The sequence below is a fragment of the Pristis pectinata genome, chromosome 6 (assembly GCF_009764475.1).
Source record: "Pristis pectinata isolate sPriPec2 chromosome 6, sPriPec2.1.pri, whole genome shotgun sequence".
In the NCBI taxonomy this organism is placed as follows: Eukaryota; Metazoa; Chordata; class Chondrichthyes; order Rhinopristiformes; family Pristidae; genus Pristis; species Pristis pectinata.
The window spans coordinates 54,591,861-54,616,211 of NC_067410.1; the positions used below are offsets into that span (position 1 = coordinate 54,591,861).

General features: G+C 44.4%; 1 protein-coding gene across 9 annotated transcripts in view; it reads left to right on the forward strand.

Moving 5' to 3' along the window:
• cep63 (centrosomal protein 63) overlaps positions 1–14,549 on the forward strand; it is a 117,129-nt gene extending 102,580 nt beyond the window's left edge. For 7 of the 9 annotated variants that reach the window (XM_052018842.1, XM_052018843.1, XM_052018845.1 and 4 more), the window contains 2 exons: positions 7,369–7,714; positions 13,583–14,504. In XM_052018842.1, coding sequence (XP_051874802.1) covers positions 7,369–7,714; positions 13,583–13,732 — 496 coding nt within the window. In that variant the 3' untranslated portion in view covers positions 13,733–14,504. Of the gene's footprint in view, positions 1–7,368; positions 7,715–13,582 lie in introns of all 9 variants that reach the window. The other 2 variants (XM_052018846.1, XM_052018848.1) reach the window with 1 other exon arrangement.
• The last annotated feature ends 9,802 nt before the right edge of the window (positions 14,550–24,351 follow it).

Below are 24,351 nucleotides of genomic sequence, written 5' to 3' on the forward strand. Positions count from 1 at the left end.
GTTGGATAGGCACATGGAGGAGTGTGGGATGGGGGGATATGCGGGAGGAAGGGGTTAGGTAGTGTGAGGGTGGTTTGATGGACGGCACAACATGGTGGGCCGAAGGGCCTGTTTTGTGCTGTATGGTTCTATGGACTTCCCACGAACAAAGCCACGTTGACTGTCCCAAATCAGACCCTGTCTCTCCAAATATTGGTAAATCCTTGTTCTCAGAATCCTCCAGCAATTTACCCATCAGCAATGTCAGACTCTCTGGCCTGTAGTTTCCTAGCTTGTTTTTGCTGCCCTTTTTAAACAATGGTACATTAGCCACTCTCCAGTCCTCTGGAACCTCACCTGTGGCCAGAGATGAAGCAAAATCTCTGCAAGGGCCTCCACAATTTCTTCTCTACTTCCCACAAGGTCCGAGAATGCACCAGGTCAGGCCCTGGGGATTTATACACTTTAATGCACTTGGAGGCCTCCAATACCTCCTCCCTGCTAATCCATATGTGGTCCAAGACATCACCACTCATTTCCCCCATTTCCTTAACTTCCATCGTTTTCTCCATAGTAAAAACTGAAGAGAAATAGTCTTTAAAAAATCTCACCCATTTCCTTTGGTTCCACACACAGACGGCCATGCCAATCTTAATGGGGATGTATTTTCTCCCTAGCTACCCTTTTACTCTTAATATATCTATAGAATCTCTCAGGATTTTGCCTCACCTTGCCTACCAGATCCTTCTCATATCTTTTTTGCCCTCCTAACTTTTCTCTTAAGTGTACTCCTACACTTCTTGTAGTCATCAAGAGATTCACTAGTCCCCAGTTGTTTATGCACAGTGTATGCCTCCCCTTTGTTTTTTTAACTGGAGCCTCAATATCTCTTATCAACCAGGGTTACCAAAACCTACAGCCTTGCCCTTCACCCTAACGGGAACATGCAGGCCCTGAACTCTTGACATCACACTTTTAAAGGCCTCCCACTTGGCAGACACTCTTTTCCTTGCAAACAATCTCACACAATCAACCACTGCAAGGTCCTGTCTAATGGCTCCAAAATTTGCTCTGCCCCAGTTCAGGACCTTAACCTGTGAACTGACCGTATCCTTCTCCATAGTCACTTTAAAACTAATAGAATTATGGTCACTGGACCCAAAGTGCTCGCTGACAGACACTTCTGCCACTTGCTCTACCTTATTTCCCCAGGAAGAGGTCCAGTGTTGCACCCTTTCTAGTAGGTCCCTTTATATATTGACCAAGGAAGCTTTCTTGCACACACACTTCACAAATTCCACTCAGTCCTAGTTTTTCACTTGATGGTTGGCCCAGTCAATCAGGGAAGGTAAAATCTCCACAACTACAACATTATGTTTACAATTACCTGGAATCTCTGCTCCTCCAATTCCCACTGAATATTAGGGTGCCTGTAAGGCAATCCCATCAGAGTAACCATCCCCTTTCTATTTCCAAGTTCTACCCATATGGCCTCACTGGATGATCCCCCAAGAATATCCACTCTAAGGCCCATTGTTATGTCTTTCATCAAGAAAGCAACTCCCCCTCTTACCTGCACCTCTGTCATGCCTGTAGCATCTGTATATTGGAACAATAAGCTGCTAGTCCTGTCCTTCTCTCAGCTACGTTTCTGTTATGGTTATGATATCCCAGTTCCCAGAGATAATCCATACTCTGCATTCATCCACCTTACCTGTCAAGCCTCTTGTATTAAAATAAAGGCAGTTTAAACCAATGGTCTTCCTTCTCCTTTTACTGTGTTCCTGTCTATCCTGACGACTAAATTTACTCTCATTGGCTACAGCATTATCCCCTGATTTCTCATCTACCACTCTACAGCTCAGGGTTCCCGAGCAGCACAGGCATATCTCCCAATCAGGATAGTGGTCCTCCTCTAGTTCAGGTGCAACCCATCTCTCTTGTACAGGTCACCCCCTACCCCAAAAAAATCCCAATAGTCCAAGAACTTAAATCCCTGCACCAGCTCCTCAGCCGCACATTCATCTGAGCTGTTTTTCTATTTCTACCCTCACTAGTATGTGGTACAGGGAGTAATCCAGAGATTACTGTCTGTCCTTTTTTGCCTCTCTCTTAACTCCCTAGGTTCACTGTGCAGGACCTCATCCCTCATTGGTACCAACATGCACCACAACCTCTGGCTGTTCACCAACCCCCTTGAGAATGTTCTGCAGCCACTCCAAGACATCCCTGACCCTGGCAACTGGGAGGCAACACCATCCTGGCATCTCTTTTGCAGCCACAGAACCTCCTGTCTGCCCCCCTAATGATCGATTCTCCTATCTCTGCCATCATGCCTGACTTCTCCCTTACCTGCTGAGCCTCAGAGCTGACTCAGTGCCACCAATCTGGCTACTGCTGCTGTGCCAAGAAAGGTGGTCTCCCCAGCAGTATCAAAAGGGGTATACTTGTTGCTGAGGGGAACGGTCACAGGGGGACCCTGTACTGTCTGTCTCTTCCCCTTGCCTCTCCTAATGTCACCTAACTACAGTGGCATGCAAAAGTTTGGGCTCCCCTGGTCAAAATTTCTATTACTGTGAATAGTTAAGCGAGTAAAAGATGACCTGATTTCCAAAAGGCATAAAGTTAAAGATGAAACATTTCTTTAATATTTTAAGCAAGATTATTTTTTTATTTATGTCTTATAGTTTCAAAATAACAAAAAAGGAAAAGGGGCCGAATCAAAAGTTTGGGCACCCTGCTTGGTCAGTACTTAGTAACACCCCCTTTGACAAGTATCACAGCTTGTAAGCACTTTCTGTAGCCAGCTAAGAGTCTTTCAATTCTTGTTTGGGGGATTTTCACCCATTCTTCCTTGCAAAAGGCTTCTAATTCTGTGAGATTCTTGGGCCGTCTTGCATGCACTGCTTTTTTGAGGTCTATCCACAGATTTTCGATGTTTAGGTCAGGGGACTGAGGGGGCCATGGAAAAACCTTCAGCTTGTGCCCCTTGAGGTAGTCCATCGTGGATTTTGAGGTGTGTTTAGGATCGTTATCCTGTTGTAGAAGCCATCCTCTTTTCATCTTCAGTTTTTTTTTTACAGACGGTGTGATATTTGCTGGTATTTAATTGAATTCCTTCTTCCCTCCACCAGTGAAATGTTCCCCACGCCACTGGCTGCAACACAAGCCCAAAGCATGATCGATCCACCCCCATGCTTAACAGTTGGAGAGGCATTCTTTTCATGAAATTCTGCACCCTTTTTTCTCCAAACATACTTTTGCTCATTGCAGCCAAGAAGTTCTATTTTAACTTCATCAGTCCACAGGACTTGTTTCCAAAATGCATCAGGCTTGTTTAGATGTTCCTTTGCAAACTTCTGACACTAAATTTTGTGGTGAGGACGCAGGGAAAGTTTTCTTCTGATGACTCTTCCATGAAGGTCATATTTGTGCAGGTGTCACTGCACAGTAGAACAGTGCACCACCACTCCAGAGACTGCTAAATTTTCCTGAAGATCTTTTGCAGTCAAACGGGGGTTTTGATTTGCCTTTCTAGCAATCCTACAATCAGTTCTCTCAAAGTTTTCTTGGTCTTCCAGACCTCAACTTGACCTCCACCGTTCCTGTTAACTGCCATTTAATTACATTACGAACTGAGGAAATGGCTATCTGAAAACGCTTTTTATCTTCTTATAGCCTTCTCCTGCTTTGTGGCATCATTTATTTTAATTTTCAGAGTGCTAGGCAGCTGCTTAGAGAAGCCCATGGCTGCTGATTGTTGGGACAAGGTTTGATGAGTCAGGGTATTTAAAAAGCTTTGAAATTTGCATCACCTGGCCTTTCCTAACGATGACTTTGAACAAGCCATAGCTAATGAGGGTCTGAGACCTTGGTAAAAGTTATCTGAGAGCTCAAATGTCTTGGGGTGCCGAAACTTTTGCATGGTGCTCCTTTTTTCACTCTACAATTGTACAAAACAATTGTAAAATACGTATTGTATAATATGATTAGGAATAGCATGGCTTTGTCAAGGGCAGGTCCTGCCTTAGGAGCCTGATTGAATTTTTTGAGGATGTGACTAAACACATCGATGAAGGGAGAGCAGTGGATATAGTGTATATGGATTTCAGCAAGGCATTTGATAAGGTACCCCATTGCAAGGCTTATTGAGAAAGTGAGGCGGCATGGGATCCAAGGGGGCATTGCAATGTGGATCTAGAACTGGCTGGCCCACAGAAGGCAAAGGGTGGTTGTTGAAGGGTCGGTGACCAGTGGTGCACCTGGGACCCTTACTCTTTGTGATTTTTATAAACAACCTGGATGAAGAAGTGGAGGGATAGGTTAGTAAGTTTGCAGATGACACAAAGGTTGGATATGTAGTGGATAGTATAGAGGGCTGTCAGAGGTTACAGCGGGACATAGATAGGATGCAAAGTTGGGCTGAGAAGTGGCAGATGCAGTTCAACCCAGATAAGTGTGAAGTGGTTCATTTTGGTAGGTCAAATATGATGGCAGAGTATAGTATTAATGGTAGGACTCTTGACAGTGTGGAGGATCAGAGGGATCTTGGGGTCCGAGTCCATAGGACGCTGAAAGCGGCTGCACTGGTTGACTCTGTGGTTAAGAAGGCATATGGTGTATTGTCTGTCATCAATCGGGGAATTGAATTTAGGAGCTGAGAGGTATTGTTGCAGCTATATAGGAACCTGGTCAGACCCCACTTGGAGTACTGTGCTCAGTTCTGGTCACCTCACTACAGGAAGGATGTGGAGGCCATAGAGAGGGTGCAGAGGAGATTTACAAGGATGCTGCCTGGATTGCAGGGCATGCCTTATGAAAGCAGGTTGAGGGAACTCGGCCTTTTCTCCTTGGAGCGACGGAGGATGAGGGGTTGACCTGATAGAGGTATATAAGATGATGAGAGGCATTGATCAGGTAGATAGTCAGAGGCTTTTCCCCAGGGCTGAAATGGTTGCCACAAGAGGACACAGGTTTAAGGTGCAGGGGAGTAGATATAGAGGAGATGTCGGGTAAATTTTTTTTTACTCAGAGGGTGGTGAGTGCGTGGAATGGGCTGCCGGCAACAGTGGTGGAAGCGGAAACGATAGGGTCTTTTAAGAAACTTTTGGATAGGTACATGGAGCTGAGAAAAATAGAAGGCTATAGGTAAGCCTAGTAATTTCTGAGGTAGGGACATGCTCGGCCCAGCTTTGTGGGCCAAAGGGCCTGAATTGTGCTGTAGGTTTTCTATGTTCTGTAAAACAAAAATACACTAATCTTGCTTAAAATGTTGAAAATAATGTTTCATCTTTAACTTTATGACTTGGAGATCAGTTCATCTTCTACTCAACTATTCACAGTAACAGCAATTTTGACTAGGGGCCCAAACTTTTGCATGCCACTGTATCTGCAGTTAATCTCCTTAAGTGTGACCACCTTACTAAGCTCTTGTCTATGATGCTGTCAGCATCCTGGACGATCCCAAGTATGTCCAGCTCCTTCACACAGTCAGTCTGGAGCTGCAGTTGGAGTTGAATGAATTGAATTGGCTGAAAAAAATAGCTTCTGGGGGTCACAGGAGGAAGCACTTCTGGCTGGACATGGTTGTAAATGCATCAGCCTTTAGCACTGATGTGTATGGCCCTGCCATTGTTGAGGATGGGGATGTTATTAGAGTCTCCTGTTAACACTTGCAACTATATGTGGGAGGACTGTAGAGTTTGATCTGGTGGTTGGAGATCCCTCAGCTCTATCTATTGCATGGTGTTTTTACTGTTTAGCACCTGTAGTTCTGTGTTGCATCTGCACCAGGTTGGCACCTAATTCTTGGAATCCCTGATGCTGCTCCCAGCATGTACTCTGCACTCATTGAACCAGGGTTGAGCCCCTTGCAATCACTGGTGGCCACAGTACCTCTTGCACACCCAGCTTTGAGCTGTCAGCTGTTCTGAGTCTGTTCCATGTAGCATGTTTGTAATGTCACATGATGAGATGGAGGGTATCCTCGATGTGAAGGTGGGACTTTGTCTCCACAAGGACTTTGCGATGCTCACTCACCATGGCAGATGTGGACAGGTGCATCTGCCCCAGGTAGTTCAGAGTGGAAGAGGTCACGTAGGTTTATCTCTCATGTTGATTCGCTCACTTCCTGCTGCCTATCCAGTTGTGGTGCTGAAGTCCCCACCCATAATACATTCTGTGTTCTGCTACTTTCAGTGCTGTTTCTACATGATCAACGTAGAAGAGCACTGATTGATCAGCTGATAGAGGAGGTTTTCTTGTCCATGTTTGACCTGGTCCCATGAGACTTCATGGAGACTGAAGCCAGTGACTATCGCTTGAGGCCATAGAGATACCCCTGGGCTGAGAAGAGTTGTGGAGCCACACACACACGGAGACAGCAGATTGTCATGATAATCAAGACTGCACAGCACAGTAGTGAAGTGGTTAGCATGACGCTATTACAGCGCCAGCGATCGGGGTTCATTTCCCTCCGCTGTCTGTAAGGAGTTTGTACGTTCTCCCCATGACTGCATGGGTTTCCTCCAGGTGCTCCTGTTTCCACCCACATTCAAAGACGTACAGGTTAGTAGATTAACATGGGTGTAATTGGGCAGCGCGGGTTCTCTGAGCCGGAAGAGCCTGTTACCGTGCTGTATAAATAAAGTTTTAAATAAAGTTTTAAAGAGGTAATGGGAGAGGCCGTAGGGTCCAGCTGGTCTACCAAATGTGGAGCAGTTGCTGCCAGTCCCAGCTGTGGCCACAGTGTACAAGGCATGGTTAGTATGTTTGCAGATTATACTAAAATGGGTGGTATCTTAGACAATGAAGGTTATCAAAAATTACAGGGGGATCTTGATCAGCTGCGTTTTCCTGGGTCAGTTTTCCTGCTGTATTTCTCTACAGCTTGCTGCACTGGCCATGTTGCATCCAAGCTCCAGATGACAGTGTGAGCCCCAGCACGCCCAATGCCAGTCCTCACTGGTAGTCTCAGTGCCTTACTCCGTACCCAGCCAGGTGTCGATTAGACCTCTTTAACCATTTCATTGCTGTAGGAGTGTAGGACTGAATGCACAGGTTCCTAGTCCAGCTCTATAATGACCCATTTTAGCACTGATTCCACGAGTGCTGTTGTTCCTGGGACCACATCCTGAGTGAGGTACTGGTGTTGAGGTATTGGTCCAACTGAGTGACTTGCTCATGGTCATGGAAGACAGTTGATGAACCTTGGATAGGATGGCAAGTGTCTTTTTTATTTAATAACCTGGTCAAAATTCTCTGGAAACTATGATATGGAACTGTTGACTGATTTGCAGTGCCCTTGGGAAAATATTCAGCCTTTAGTACATATAACCCTGCAGTGTATTTAAGTAATTCAAGCATGAAAACTCTGGTGAATACTTGCAGGCGAGTGGAAGAGCTCCAGCTTGAACATCAGAAGGAGCTGCGAGGGCTTCAGAAGCGACTCAGGGAGATGACTACAAACACCAAAGAAGGCAAGCAGCTGAAACAGAGTCAGCATCCACTGTCCAAGTCTGACTGCAGCAATTTAACAGATGGCCCAGGCCAAGCTGGTGAGAGTGACCATAGCAATGCACATCAAAGGGACTCATGTGATGTTTCGCCATCTGACTCTCTGCATGGGATCACATCTTGCATCACCTTGTCTGCAGAGGAGAATGAAGCGGATCTTTCTGACAGTGTGTCAGTGCAGTCTCTCCGTTCACTTCACAGTGACCAACTTCTGCCTCTGGTATGCCAGTTTTATTGCACTTTTGTCAGTATAAAGCATTTGGATTCTGAGCAACAAAGGAAATTTCCACATTCAGAAATGCATATTCAGAATGTGAATGTAAATTGGAGTTTTAATTGAAACTGATTCTGTTGGTTAGATGACACACATTGTCCAAAAAGCAAGTAGAGTTGTGCAAAATACCTACACCAAAAATTATGATCATGGATGCATTGCCTGAAAGCAGATTCACTAAAAACATTCCAATGTACAATGTCATAGAGTCATACAGCATTGGAAACAGGCCCTTCAGCCCAACTAGTCCATGCCAACCAAGATTCCCACCTAAGCTGGTCCCATTTGTCTGTGTTTGGCCCATGTCTCTCTAAACCTTTCCCATCTATGTAGCTGTCCAAGTACCTTTTAAATGTTGTTAATGTACAGTACCTGCCTCAACCACTTCCTCTGGCAGTGCATTTCATATACAGACCATCTTCTGGGTGAGAAAGTTGCCCCTCAGGTTCCTATTAAATCTCTCCTCTCTCACCTTAAACCTATGCCCTCTAGTTATTGATTCCCCATCCCCAGGAAGAAGCCTGTGCATTCACCCTACCTATGCCTCTCAATTTTATACACCTCTATAACATCACCCCTCATTCTCCTACGCTCCAATGAAAAAAGTCCCAACCTGCTCAACTTCTCTCCATAATTCAGTCCCTCAAGTCCCAGCAACATCCTCATAAAACTCCTCTGCACTCTTTCCAGCTTAATGGCATCTCTCATAGTCGGGTGACCAAAACTGAACACAATATTCTAAATGTCTCCTCACCAACATCTTGTACAACTGCAACATAACATCTCAACTTCTGTACTTAATACCCTGACTGATGAAGGCCAGTGTGTCAAAAGCTTCCTTCACCATCCTGTGATAGAGTGGACAGCCAGCGCCTCTTTCCCGGGGCACCAATGCTCAATAGAAGAGGGCATGGCTTTAAGGTAATGGGTGGAAAGTTCAAGGGAGATATCAAAGGGAGGTTTTTCACCCAGAGAGTGGTTGGTGCATGGAATGCGCTGCCTGGGGTGGTGATGGAGGCTGATGCGTTGGTCAAGTTCAGGAGATTGTTAGATAAGCATATGGATGAATCTAAAATAAGGGGATATATGGGAAGAAGGGGTTAGTTAGTCTTAGGCATGGTTTAAAGGTCGGCACAACATGGTGGGCCGAAGGGCCTGTATTGTGCTGTATGGTTCTATGGTACCTGCAACGCCACTTCCACTTTCATTGTGATACTAAAGAGTCACAAGGAAAGAACAGGAGTGTGAGTGTGATTGAATTGCACAACCAAATTCCCTCACTGACTCAATGCTGGATGGCACCTTCCAGTGCTATACAATTTGATAGTTACTAGGTTCTTCAAATATTTAAAAAAATGTCAGTAAGTTTTCCTGGATTACTTTAGTCATTTCCTGAATGAAATATCTTGCATTTCACTTCAGCTGGATCAAGAAATAGATTTGATTTCGAAGTTAATATTTTAATTTCTTGATCTGAGGTGAGTGCAATCAATTACTAGAATGTTAGTGTGACTAACTTGGTTCCTAAATTTAATATAACTTGTGTGTCTGTAATATCAATGCTGACTAGAGTCAGAGTCATAGAAACATACAGGACTTGACTAGCATAATGTGATGAGGTTACTGGGGAGGGGGAGTTTTGCAACATTCTGTTTGGTGTGTAAATGCAGTGTAAAGGCAAACCAAGTGTGTAGGGTACTCTGCATTGTTATTGAAGGGGACATAAAGAACGGAGTGAGTAGGAGCAGCCATTCAGTGGGATTCCAGATCTGATCATTGGCCTCAATTCTGCTTTCCTACTTATCCTCATCCTGCCTCCTTTGAAGCCTAAAATCTATCCATTGCAGCTTTGAATGCATTCAATGACATATTAAACAATCATCCCAGCAATCAACCTAGTGAACCTTCCTTGCATTGCTTCCAAGGAAGATATTGTGGGGTACTCTATCATGACCCACCCTTTTTGGACCTTCAAACTCTTGTAATAATAGCCAACATTCCTAATTGGTAATTATGACAAACATCAGGCCATCATCTCCTGCTCTGTCACAGATCTCATTACATCAGGAGATCTCCCCTCCACAGCCTCTAACCTGAGTGCCTCAGCCCCGCACTTCCTGCTTCTCTTACCCAAGATCCGCAAACAGGACTGTCCTGGTAGGCACATTGTTTCTGCCTGCTCTTGCTGCACTGAACTTATCTCCTCTTCTTGACTCCATCCCGTCTCCCCTTGTCCAGTCCCTTCCCCCTTACATCCGGGACACCTCGCATACCATTGGACAACTTCCGATTCCCCAGCCCCCACTGCCTCATCTTCATTATGGATGTCCAGTCTTTATACTCCATCCGGCATCAGGAAGGTCTTAAAACCTTCTGCTTCTTTCTGCAATAAAGATCCAACCAGTTCCCCTCCACCAACACTCTCATCCACCTGGCTGAACTTGTTCTTACTCCTCTCACTTTTCACAAATCAAAGGTGTAGCCATGGGCCTCAGCTATGCCTGTCTTTTTGTTGGCTCCATGGAACAGTCCCTGTTCCAAACCTCCTCTGGTACCACTCCCCAACTCTTTCTCCATTATATTGGTGCTGCTTCCTGCAAAGATGTAAAGATGCCATTCCTTTCTCCCAGTTTCTCCATCTCCACCACTTCTGCCTTCAAGATGAGGCTTTCTGTTCCAGGACATCTGAAATGTCCTCCTTTTTCAGGAAGCGTGGCTTCTCTTCTGCTGTTGTTGATGGAGCCCGATCTCGCATCTCCTCAGCTTCTTGTACTTATGCTCTCACCCCGCTTCTTCCCAGAGATAGAATTTCCCTAGTCCTCGCCTTTCACACAATGAGCCTCCGCATCCAGCATATCATCCTTCGTCATTTCTGCCAGCTGCAACAAGATCCCACCACCTGCCACATCTTCTCCTCCCCACCCCTTTCTGCTTCTGTGACTTCCTGGTCCACTCATCCCTCCACACCCATCCCTCTCTTACCCCTGGCACTTTCCCCTGCCCTCACAGTAGATGTAACACTAGGCCTTACACCTCCTCCCTCACAACCATCCAGGGTCCTAAACTGTCCTTCCAGGTGAGGTAAAGATTCACATGCATCTCCTCCAACCTCGTCTGCTGCATTTGGTTCTCCCGATGTGACCTCCTCTACATCAGCGAGACCAAGCACAGACTCGACGACTGTTTTGCAGAACACCTACACTCTGTTTGCAATGGCCATCCCGAGTTCCCAGTTGCAGACCATTTCAACTCCCCTTCCATTTCCATACTGACCTGTCCATCCTTGGCCTTTTCTGCTGCCAGGATGAAGCCCATCACCTGGGTAGTCTACAAGCCAATGGCATGACCATTGAGTTTTGACTATTGAGTAACACCCCCACCTTTTTTCATCTCTTCCCATCCCCACCTTCCTTCACCACCACCCCTCGCCCCCCCCCCCGGTTGTCCCATTTTTGTCCCCTTTCACACACTTCTCCCCACCAGCCACCCCCCCCCCCCCCCCACCCATCTTCGTCCCCCTTTCCTGGTTGCATCTACCCACTTCATACACAGGTCCTCCCCCCACCCCACCCATTTGGTTCCACCTGCTCTTCATCTCTCCCCTAATGGTTCCCATTCTCACCTTCTTTGCTTTGTGTTCCTGCTTATCTCCCTCCAGCAGCTGTCTCCAACCTTCACCCTCCCTTCCCCTTTACTTTGCTCCATCTTTTTTTTTACCCCTTTTTCCTCTCTTTGTCTGCAACTCCACCCCTGCTCACCTCCCCTACCTGGCACTACCTGCCTGTCATCTTACACCCCTCCTCAGTCCACCAGTTGCCTCGGAATCTTTTCTCGTCACTCCCCTTCTCCTCTTTAAACTGGCCACCTCCTCACCTCCCCACTTTCAGTCTTGATGCAGGATTTCAACCCAAAACGTCAACATTTCCTTTCCTCCCACAAATGCTGCTCGACCTGCTGAATTCTTCCAGCAGATTGTTTGTTGTTCCTACCTACTTGCTGTACTTGCTAACTTTGTTATTGTATGCAGGAACCCAGATCTCTTTCAGTGCCAGAATATTAAATAATATTTTGCTTTTCTGTTCTTCCTACAAAAGTAGATGGCTTCATATTTCAACTAGTCTGGAATTCCCTCCATGAACTTCTCCACCTCTGTCCCCTGCTTCCCCACTTCAAATCGCTCCTCTTTGACTATCTTTTGACCCTGTCTCCTAATATCACCTTATATGGCTGTCTTAGACATTTGCTTGATAAAGCTGCTGTGAAGTATCACAACATATTTCACGATAAAGGTACAGTATGAATGCAGGTTATTGCAAAAGATCATTTCAGATGATAACACTGTTCAGTATCCGCTATGTTTCTGGAAATTTGACTCTCTCCCCTCTGAAACCAGCAACCAGTGTGTGCTGTCACTGCCCCTTTGGAAAGAAAAGCCTCTGCCTTTACATAACATGTACCTATTTCCCACATTTCTGCCTAATTCTAAATCACATAATCTGTCCACATGTAGAGTTGTTTTTAAATATATTTGTAAATCCTTCAATTAAATTTTCCCAATGCATGCTTTACCTGAATAAAAAAACTCAACTGTCCAAGACTGTTATAATAACTAAGTGTCTTTAAACTAGGTATTAGTCTTGTAGCTCAATGATTTGAATGAGAATCTATCATGGTTAGCAAGTTTGCAGATGACACCAAAATAGGTAGTGTTGGAGATGGTGAAGATGGTTATCAGGATTTACAGAGGAATCTTGATCAGCTGGGTAAGTGGGCCGAGGATTGGCGAATGGAGTTTAATTCAGATAAATACGAGGTGTGGCATTTCGGGAAGACAAACGAGGGTAGGACTTTCACAGTGAAGGTTAGGGCCCTGGAGTGTGTTGTGGAACTGAGGAACCTAGTACATCGTATCACAGGTGGGGGTTGGGGGGGGTTGGTGGTGGTGAATAAGGCTTTTGACACAGTGGCCTTCATCACTCAGGGCATTGAGTATAGAAGTTGGAATGTTATATTGGAGCTGTACAAGACAATGGTGAGGAATATGGGAAAATTGCCATTTAGTATTTTGTGTTCAGTTTTGGTCACTCTACTATAGGAAGGATGCCATTAACCTCAAAAGAGTGTAGAGGAGATTTACATGTTGCCAGTACTCAAGGGGCTGAGTTTTGGAGAGAGATTGAGCAGACTGGGACTTTGGAATATAGAAGAATGAGGGGTGATCTTATAGAGGTATATAAAATCATGAGGGGCATAGAAAGGGTGAATGCACACAGTCTTTCCCACAGTTAGGGAATCAAGAACTAGAGGGCATAGGTTTAAGATAGGAGGGGAAAGATTTAAAAGGGACCTGAGGGTGGTGAGTATATGGAATGAGGTGCCAGATGAAGTGGTTGAGACAGGTGCATTAACAGCATTTAAGATATTTGGGCAGGTACATGGATAGGAAAGGATTAAAGAGATATGGGCCAAACGCAAGCACATGGAACTAGCTTAGATGGGAATCTAGGTTGGCATGGGCTGAAAGGCCTGTTTCTGTGCTGTATGAGTCTATTATTTTCCTTGAACTATCTTTGAAATGCTCATCTCCCATCGTGTGGAGACTAGAACGAGAAATGTGACGTTGCTGAGGCTGACACGTTTAATTGGGACATTTGGCTTCTGCAGGAAGGTGCTGTATTTTGATGTAAGTGTCTTCCTCAGTTAAGGATCTCAATTGGTGGTTATTAACACACAAGATGAATAGATTCACACTGGTACTGATGTACCTGGCCAAGTGAAATGGCAATAATCCTCCCTTTTGCTGTTTTATTTCAGAGCCTAGCAGCTGAATCTCCCAATATGTCGATAGCAGCCAAGTTTCTTGAGGAGGAGGATAAACGGTCACAGCAGCTCTTAAAACAGCTGGACATGCATATTGAGGAACTCAAAATTGAAAGTGAAAGAACTGTTAATATGTACGGATGACCCACAGTACGAAGGGCAGCTTATAGGCTTCGTATGGTGGAAGTTCCACAGTGTGAGACTGAGTAACTTGGTGCTATCGTGTAGATTGATGAGTCTCGATGATTGTCCCATATGATTCCTTGAACTACATCTCATGTATATTAGAGTATAAATTTGCCATCATTATCCATCTCCTGGTTTCTTAATGGTTCCAACACTGTTGCTTTTTGTTCTCTCTGCCCTAAATTATACTGGAAAGGTGAGACACTGTAGCCAGAGCACTGCTGACACCACACTTGGAGATGTGGTTCAAACTCCCATGCTGTGCCCCCTAAATTCATCATTGGATTTGTCCATTGTGCTAGGTCAAGGATTTAATATTGGAACTGTCAAGCTGCAAGCCTTAACTGTATTAGTATTGTATGACCACAACACCGAACATTGGCTAACGTTATCTTATTGGTGCTATGCTAATAGTGTTCACCAGACTACCTAAAATGCAAGAAATATGTCTTGTATCTAAAATCATGGTGCATTTTGTTTGCTACATTGATGTAAACTAATGAATGAAAAAAATCTCCAACTCCTGATAACATTCTTTGGTGTAAACAGAGTAAAGAAACACTGGGCTCTGCTTTACATCGTCTTTAGATTATTTTATCCATAGCCTGCCTTGTGCAGGTGGCAGGTTCTCACCCTATAATGTCTAGTATTTTACAGAGAATCAGCATTGTACTGCAAAGACAAATCTGTGAAGCTGGTTTTGACCAGAACCTTCCAATACTAATGTGTTTTTATTTATTTACAGAGATTTATCAATAAACTTTATATAGAATTGAAGCAGCTGTTTTTTTTAAAATTCATTTTAGGGATGCTGGCTGCAAGCTGATCCAGCACTTAATCACCCATCCCGAGTTGCCCTTGAGAAGGTGGTGATGTACAGGAGTTGGGATGTTATTTATGTTGAAGTTGTATGAGATGTTGGTGAGGCCAAACTCAGAGTATTGTATACAGTTCTTGTCACCTACCTACAGGAAGGATATCAATAAGCTTGAAAGAGTGCAGAGAAAATTTACATGGATGTTGCTGGGACTTGAGGACCTGAGTTACAGGGATATGTTGAATAGGTTAGGACTTTATTCCCTGGAGCACAGGAGAATGAGGGGAGATCTTATAGAAATGTGCAAAATTAAGAGGGGTATAGATAGGGTGAATGCATGCAGGCTTTTTCCCCTCAGGTTGGGTGAGACTAGAACTAGAGATCATTGGTTTAGGGTGAAATATTTAAGGGGAATCTACTTCACTCAAAGGGTGGTGCGAGTGTGGAATGTTGCCAATGGAAATGGTAGATGCAGTTTCAATAATTGTAACATTTAAGAGAGGTTTGGATAGGTGCATGGATGAAAGAGGTATGGAGGGCTATGGTCTGGGTCCAAGTGGATGGGACTGGGCAGAAAACCAAGCTGGCATGGACTAGGTGGGCTGAAGGGCCTTTTTTCTGTGCTGTAGTCCTTGAGTTGTGGGTATACCCACAGAGCTGTTAAAGAGGGAGTTCCAGGACTTTGACCAAGTGACAGTGAAGGAACAGCGATATATTTCCTCGTCAGGATGGTGTATGGATTGGAGGGCAACTTCCAGGTGGTGGTGTTCCCATGCTCATGCTGCCATTGTCCATCTAGCTGGTGTTGTCTAAGGAGTTTTGGTGCATTGCTGCAGTGCATCCTGCAGATGGTTCAAACTGCTGCTACTGTTGTGTTGGTAGTGGAGTAAGTGATTGGTGGATGGGATGCCAATCAAGTGGGCTGCTATGTCCTGTGTGGTATCTAGCTTCTTGAGTATTGTTGAAGCTGCACTCATCCAGGCAAGTGGAGGGTATTCCATCATATTCCTGACCTTGACTAACTTCTAAGTCTGTTTGATAAGATATAGTATCTTTACACTAATATAATATCCACATGTTAGTGATATTTTACTAATTCTGAAATGCTGCCCTTGCCCAGGACAGTGCAGTGGTTAGCACTGCTATTTAACCATCTAGCCCCCCAATTTCAATCCTGACCTTGGACACTGTCCTTGTGGAGTTAGGATATTTACCCTCTAACCATGAGTTTCCTCCTGGCTACTCTGATTACCTCCCACATCCCAAAGTTAATTGACTACTGTAAATTGTCCTAGCGGGGGGCAGATGAATCTGGAAGGGAGGTGTGGCAGTTATAGGAATGAGGAAAAATGATGATTAGTACAGGATTGGTGTTCATGGGTGTGTAATGGTCTGTGTGGACATGGTAGGCCAAAGAACCTGTTTCCATGCTGGATGATTGTGACTATATAAAACATCCCTGTTTTAATTTAGCTGATTTCATTTTTTAGTATCAGCTGATCATTGAACAGATAAGTTCGCATGTGTTTCTCCAGACTGAAACATGACCTTGGTTGGATTGTTCATGGGAGACATTGAATGGAAGATGTACATAGAAACAGAAAACCTACAGCACAATTCAGGCCCTTCGGCTCACAAAGCTGTGCCGAACATGTCACTTTCTTAGAAATTACTAGGCTCTTTCTCATCTCCATGTACCTATCCAAAAGTCTCTTAAAAGACCCTATCGTATCCACCTCCACCACTAAGTAAAAAAAACTTACCCGACATCTCTATACCTACTCCCCAGCACCTTAAACCTATATCCTCTTGTGGCCACCATTTCAGCCCTGGGGAAAAGCCTCTGACTATCTACCCGATCAATACCTCTCATCATCTTATATATCTCTATCAGGTCCCCCCTCATCCTACATTGCTTCAAGGAGAAAAGGCAGAGTTCCCTCAATCTGCTTTCATAAGGCATGCTCCGCATTCCAGGCAGCATCCTTTTAAATCTCCTCTGCACCCTTTCTATGGCTTCCACATCCTTCCTGTAGTGAAGTGACCAGAACTGAGCATGGTACTCCAAGTGGGGTCTGACCAGGGTCCTATATAGCTGCAATAATACCTCTCAGCTCCTAAATTCAATTCAACGATTGATGAAGGACAATACACCATATGCCTTCTTAACCACAGTCAACCTGTGCAGCTGCTTTCAGCATCCTATGGACTCAGACCCCAAGATCCCTCTGATCCTCCACACTGCCAAGAGTCCTACCATTAATACTATATTCTGCCATCATATTTGACCTACTAAAATGAAGCAGTTCAACCCAGATAAGTTTGAAGTGGTTCATTTCACACTTATCTGGGTTGAACTGCATCTGCCACTTCTCAGCCCAACTTTGCATGCTATCTATGTCCCGCTGTAACCTCTGACAGCCCTCTATACTATCCACAACACCTCCAACCTCCAAACTTACTAACCCATCCCTCCACTTCCTCATCCAGGTAGTTTATATAAAAAAAAATCAGAGTAAGGGTCCCAGAACAGATCCCTGAGATACACCACTGGTCACTGACCTCCATGCAGAATATGACCCTTCAACAACCACTCTTTGCCTTCTGTGGGCCAGCCAGTTCTGGATCCACATTGCAATGTCCCCTTACTTTCTCAGATAAGCCTTGCATGGTGTACCTTATCAAATGCCTTGCTGAAATCCATATACACTACATCTACTGCTCTCCTTTCATCAATGTGTTTAGTCACATCCTCAAAAAATTCAATCAGGCTCATAAGGCAGGACCTGCCCTTGACAAAGCCATGCTGACTATTCCTAATCATATTACCCCTCTCCAAATGTTCTGCCTCTCAGGATCTTCTCCATCAGCTTACCAACCACTGAGGTAAGACTCACTGGTCTATAATATCCTGGGCTATCTCTACTCCCTTTCTTAAGGGAACAACATCTGCAACCCTCCAATCTTCTGGAACCTCTCCTGTTTCCAGTGATGATGCAAATATCATAGAGGCTCCACAATCTCCTCCCTTGCCTCCCACAGCAGCCTGGGGTACATCTCATCCAGTCCCAGCAACTTATCCAACTTGATGCTCTCCAAAAGTTTCAGCACCTCCTTTTTCCTAATATCTACATGCTCAAGCTTTTCAGCCTGCTACAAGTCCTCACTACAATCACTCAGATCTTTTTTCATAGTGAATACTAATGTAGAGTGTTAAGTACCTCCGCTATCTCTTCTGGATCCATACACTTTCCCAGTGCTGCACTTGATAGGCCCTATTCTTTCGCATCTTCTTGCTTTTCACATACTTGTAGAATGCCTTGGGGTTTTCCTTAATCCTGCCTGCCAATGCCTTCCCATGTCCCCTTCTGGCTCTCCTAGTTTCTTTCTTAAGCTCCTTCCTGTTAGCCTTATACTCTTCCAGATCTCTAACATTACCTAGCTCTCTGTACCTTTTGTAAGCTTTTGACTAGATTTATTATAGCCTTTGTACACCACGGTTCCTGTATCCTCTCTTGACACCCGTCTCATTGGAACATGCCGATGCAGAACTCCACCCAAATATCCCCTGAATATTTGCTACATTTCTTCTGTACTTTTCCCTGAGAACATCTGTTCTCAATTGTGTATCTCCTCAATTAGAAATCTCTAATTAGCCTTGAATCATCAAACGTGTGATCGCTTTTAGTATTGATTTAATGCAAATGAATTTTCCAATCATTTATGCAATGTGGACATCCCTAATTGCCTTGAAATTATGGTGGTGAGCTGATTTGCTAAACCACTACAGTCCTGGTCAATTAAATCTGCCCTCAATTTCCTTTGTTGAAAAAATCTAAACCAGTTTAGTAATCTTTCCCCATAATGATCATTCACCATACCTGGCAAGGTCCTCATAAATCCTCCCTCCTGCTTCATGTCATCTTTCCTAGTGTAGTGTAGGTACACATCTGTGTCTTAACTAGTGTTTTAGACATTTTGAGCATTACCTTCTTTGCTTTGGCAAGTAATGGCAAATACCCTTTGATACCCTGAGTAAAATAGAGGGCTATGGGTAAGCCTAGTAATTTCTAAGGTAGGGACATGTTCGGCACAGCTTTGTGGGCCAAAGGTCCTGAATTGTGCTGTAGTTTTTCTATGTTCTATCATATTTATATTTCCTTATGACATAGAACAAGGCCATTTCAGCCCATTGTGTCTATGCTGGTTTACAAAGCAATCCTACTCACTAATTCTCCCCAGAACCTGTTCCCCCCCCATTCTCATCAACTCCCCCCAGATTATATCACCCACCTACACCCAAGGGGCAATTTACAGTTGCCAGTCAACCCACTGATCTGCATGTCTTTGGGATGTGGGAGGAAATCAGAGCACCTGGAGGAAACCCACATGGTCATAGGGAGAACATGCAAACTCCACACAGAGTACCAGAGGTCAGGATTGAACCCATGTCACTGGACCAGTGAGGCAGCAGTTCTGCTAGCTGTGCCACTGTGTCGCCCAATGTGGCTTCAAAGCCATCAGACCAATCTGTCCTGCTACCTTGAGGAATCCAAGGCATGCTCTGTTCCTCTACACTTGATATTCTACCAACTCTTGCATACTTCCTTGTCGTGTTCTCTGTCCACAATTGCATTGCCACACACTCCTCCAGATTGAGTTCCATTTGCCACTTTTGTTAAATAGTCACAATGTCATACAGCACAGAAACAAAACTTGAACTGTCCACTGAAATTTTCCTATGGTCCAGAATTTCCTTCTTCACGATCAAGTTTGTGGCCAGTTGTAGTATCATTAGCAAACGTCATCCTCTGAGTTCAGATCATTCACACATACCACAAGTGACCAGTGCTAAGCCCCATAGAAATCCACTGCAAACAGACTTCAAAACAGCTGATCAATTTTTTTCCCCAAACCATTACCCTTTATGACACTTAGCCAACTTTTAATCCAGTGTACCAATTACCTTGAATCCAAAGAGTTTACTTTTTTGATTTATCTACCATGCAGGGTTATGTCAAACACCAAGCTCAAATCCATGTACATTAGCCAAGTGCTCTACCCTTATCAGCAATTCTGGTACCACCTCAAAGAGTTCAGTTGAACTGGTCATTTACACCCTTCACATTACAAATCCACACAGGCCATCCTACCTCTCTAAATGCTGATTTATGCTGCTGCTCTGATATTTTTCCAACTATGAACTCATTATCAGCTGACTGACCTGTAGTTACTTGATTTTTGCTTTTCTAAACAAACTTGGCACACATTGCAATTTTCCAGTACGGCACCTGTTGATGAAGAACATTGGAAGAACAAAGGTAGAGGGCTCTGGATAGTCTTTGGATTTGGAAAACAATTTATTCACAAAGACAAATACAGGAACAGAATGAACAGAAACAGATGCACACTCACACATGGGTGATCGCGAAATGTGGGGGAAGTCGCTATGGGGGTGAAGTATACACATACACAGCAAACTAGTTACAAACAATCAGGGAAAACACAATACAGTGCCTGAAACCCCTGACTCTGGACAAGCATCGGCTCTACACCACCAGGAATCTACTTAGGACGCTCCTAAACCCCTGTGGAAGTGCACACTCTTACCAATAGTCCCTCAGCGCAGTTTCGACTCCTGCAACAATCAAAAGAGAGAACCATGCACATGTGGCATTCTTTATAGTGCTGGAGAGCTGGATGGAGCCAGCTGAGTTAATTCAACAGGTCCAATAGGTCATGGCCAGGTATAAAATGTGTGCATGGGAACCAATGGTCAAGAGTGTGTACTAATGAGTGGGTGGAGCCAGACCTTGATTGGCAGTGGTGTTGCTTTCAACCAGTACTCGATGGTGTCACATGACAGCCATGACCTTTCACACTACACCCTCCCTCCTTTTAAGTGCCAGTAATAATTTTATCTGCGCCTATCAATTTATGCTCTTGAAATCCTAGAAACCTTACGTTGTCCTTTCTCTCTTTGCTAGCTGTTTAGTTGTTCACTACTATACATGATTGCAGAGCCTGGGCACTCTCAATCCAGCCGGGTTGACAATAGATTTTCTTCCTTGAGAAATGGTTCTGAACCAAGTGGTTTTTAAATGATAATCCATTTATGCTGCAAAGTGCCAGAACACAACAAATCTAAGTCAGTGATAATAAATCTGACTCTGATTATCCATGGTCACCATCATTAACATTAGTGTTTTTTTATGCAGATTTTGATTTGAATGAGTGGAATTTCTCATCTGCCATAATGTGATTTGAGTCTAGTCTCTGGACCTTAAGCCCAGGCCCTGGCCAGTCCCTGGAGAAATGAAGATCCTGGAACGTCATTGGGGCTGGAAAATAGTGGCTCTGAGGAAAAACTGGCTGTTTTGTTATTTTCTTTGGAACACAGATGGCTGCAGGAAGAATTAACTGAGGTGTATGAAGTTATGAGGGGTGGAGATAGAATAAATAGGTGGGACCTAATTCCCTCAACAGAGAGGCCAAACCCCAGGGGCAGAGGTTTAGAGTAATAGGATTAGAGAGGAAATGACAGATGTTTTCACCCAGAGGGTGATGGGGTATGGAACTCACTGCCTGAAAGGTAGTGGATGCAGAAACCCTCACCACATTTAAACAGTACTTAAAGAGGCATGATGTGCAGGGCTATGGATTGAATGCTCAAGGGTGGGGAACTGTTTCTCGACCAGTGCCAACATGCTGAGACCCTTCTCGACATTGTTGCCTACAATAACTCCAAGCAGAGATTGGATTGGGTTGCAAAGTTAACTTTTGAGGTTTTCTTTAAAAGGCTAGCAGGCCAAAGGTTCTGGTAAAAATTCATCAACCTGAATCATTATCTGTATTTCTTCCTCCACAGACACTGCCAGACCTGCTGAGTATTGCCAACATTCTGTTTTCATACTACATGGTACTTGGACATGTCTGCACCTTGAGGGAAATGCTGTAGAAGAAACCATATGCCTTCTAGCATAGCTCTCTAATGTTAACTGTTTCTCTTCTCACAGATGCAGCCTGACCAGCTGAATGTTGCCAGCGTTTTCTGATGATATTTTAGGCTCTTCAGCATTATCAGGCCTCTGTCAGTAGTTGCCCCAGAGAACACTGATCTTAGTGTGATGTATGAGCAATGATTCTTAAGAGGGTGAAAGTGCAAAGAGAATTTAAGAATGTCTTTCTGCCTTTCTTTCCTTTTCTTTCAAAACACCCTATAAACAGGATCACTAGCTTTGAAAATAGAGACAGAAATTGCAAAACAAGGCAGTTATACTAAACCATGTCTGATCAACCCCAGCTGGAATAACAGAGCCACTGCTTCTTAAGAAGGACATCAAGGTTTTGGAGGTTCTACAAAATAAATTCACCAGAATGGGGAAATTGAATAACTATATGAAGTATCCAGTGCAGTAGCAGGCCATGTGATTCAACCAGTCTCTGCTGCGGCTGTCTTCCACCAATATCTCCCATTACATCTAACCATTGTGTAAAAACATTTATTACTTTTATTAGTCTTGTATTTAATGTCTCCCAGGTGAAATACCCCCTCCACAACTGTCCAAGCATGCATGTCTCAACAGACTCTATCAAGTCATGTGTCTTCTCTCTCCCGATGAAAATTGCTCTGACCTGTTCAAACTCTCACAATAACACTCTTATTTATGGAACCATCCTTGTGAATCATTTTTGCACTTTTTATTACATTAAGTATCCATCTATACTAATCCCATTTACCAGCACTTGGTCTGTAGCCCAATATCCCTTGACAAAGTATTCATCTAGATACTACTTAAATGTTGAGTATACCTGATGGTCACCATGGACATGATGGGCTGAAGGGCCTGTTACTGTGCCGCATGACTCTGTGACTTTATACAGTCAAGAGCAGCAGGTTAGCATCTGCAGACCCATGCTTGTCAGAGCAAGAAGATGTAGGGCCAATTCCTTCTGTGGGCATGGACAAGGAATGAGCCCATTGAATGGGTTGGCAGCATGGTTGAGATATGGATGGTGAAGGGGAAACCCACAGGTCAGGTGATGGTAAAGGCAGGAAGGCCACAGGTCACGTGGAGAGGAGGTGGAGACCTTGCCATGGAGGACCAGTCTCAGGATGGCCAGTTGTGAAGTTGACCAGAGGACAGGTCACATTGCAAAAGCACAAGTCATTGAAGAAGCTAGCAGCTGAGAGGACAGCACAGTAGTATGGCAGGTAGAGTCTGTCTCACAGCTCCAGTGATCCACGTTCGATCCTTTGGTGCTGTGTGGAGTTTGCACGTTCTCCCTGTGGGTTTCCTCTGGATTCATCCCAGGCAGGTTGTAAGTTAATTGGCTACTGTAAATCGGCCCTGGTGCGTAGGTGGATGTAGGACGGGGGAAGTGGGGTTGATTGGTATGGGAGAGAGAATACGTTACAGGGAAATGTGGAAGAATGGGATTAATGGTTTAAAAGACATTTGGACAGTTACATGGATAGGAAATGTTTAGAGAGGCCAAATGCAGGCAAATGGGACTAGCTCAGGAAGGTAACTTGGTTGTCATGGACAAGTTGGGACAAAGGACCCGTATTTGTGCTGTAAAACTTTTTGACTCTATGGAATTGCTCTGAGAGGTTTCTGTATGGCTAACTATGTTGTAATATAAAGGTAGTCACTGCAGGCATAGGGAGGTAATGGACCCACCTGTGGTGTGAGGTGGTGTCAGAGGATGGAAATGGGAATGCTCCCTGGAATAGTGATGATGATGACAGGTGTGAGGCAACTATGTTGAATGAGAGAGCAGCAATAAACACATGTATTTACTGTAGTGAGTCAGTCTGTGATGAGACAAGATTTTAAATAAAAGTATTTTCATCATCTTCCCCTCAGGAGACCTGGGCCGTGTGATACACCTTGGGACACACACTCGTATCCCGGGGGAGATGGACAGCTAGTGTCTGGCAGGGATTGTTAGGTCCCTTTACTGTAGTTTTGAGCTGTAAGTGGGTATGGATGGATGGAATGACTTGGACTGAGTGATTTGGAGAGGATCACAGCCTGGGGCACTGAGGAAATCCAAGAGCTCTTCGTGCCTGTGCAGGTCACCAATCAAGTGGGCAAGGGAAGCACCACCAGGTGACGGATACAGGAGAGACCAGAGGTACAGGCTGCAGCTCAGGTGAGCCAGCTACTGAAGCAGTGAGTCAATAACTACAATGAAATGGCCTGAGGAAGGAAATGAGATTGAGGATTATTGTGAAGTTGTATCTCACTGAGTGGAAGGTGAAGTTCAGAAACCACATGAAACATGGTTGACTACTTAATGCTACTGGAAGAAGAAAAGCTATCTGTCGTTAAGATGTGCAACCTAACTAAATGGAGGCATGAGATGAAGCTGGATGTTTCACAGACACAGAGATTGTCTTGGGAAAAGACTGGGACAGAAATCAGCTGGACGGGAAGTGTCAAATAAGAATTTCCAATTGCATGTTGGAGGACCCTGCAAGGTGAGAGGTCTTGTAGAGAAGAAACTGCTCAAGAGGAAGTTCAGTTTGCATTACAGACAGAGAGATATTGCAGGAGGCAACTCACTGAGGATGCAGAAGGATTTGTTATAAATCTCTCTCACAAGACAATGCTGGCTGACCTCTAGTCAGTCTTTAAGGTGCAATAGGTATTAAAGGTAAAACATGTTCCTTTGAACCATGCCAACGACGCCAAACATTTTCTGTTGACATTTCAGGGAGCCTGGGCCACTTTTAAAGCAGAATGATAGCAGT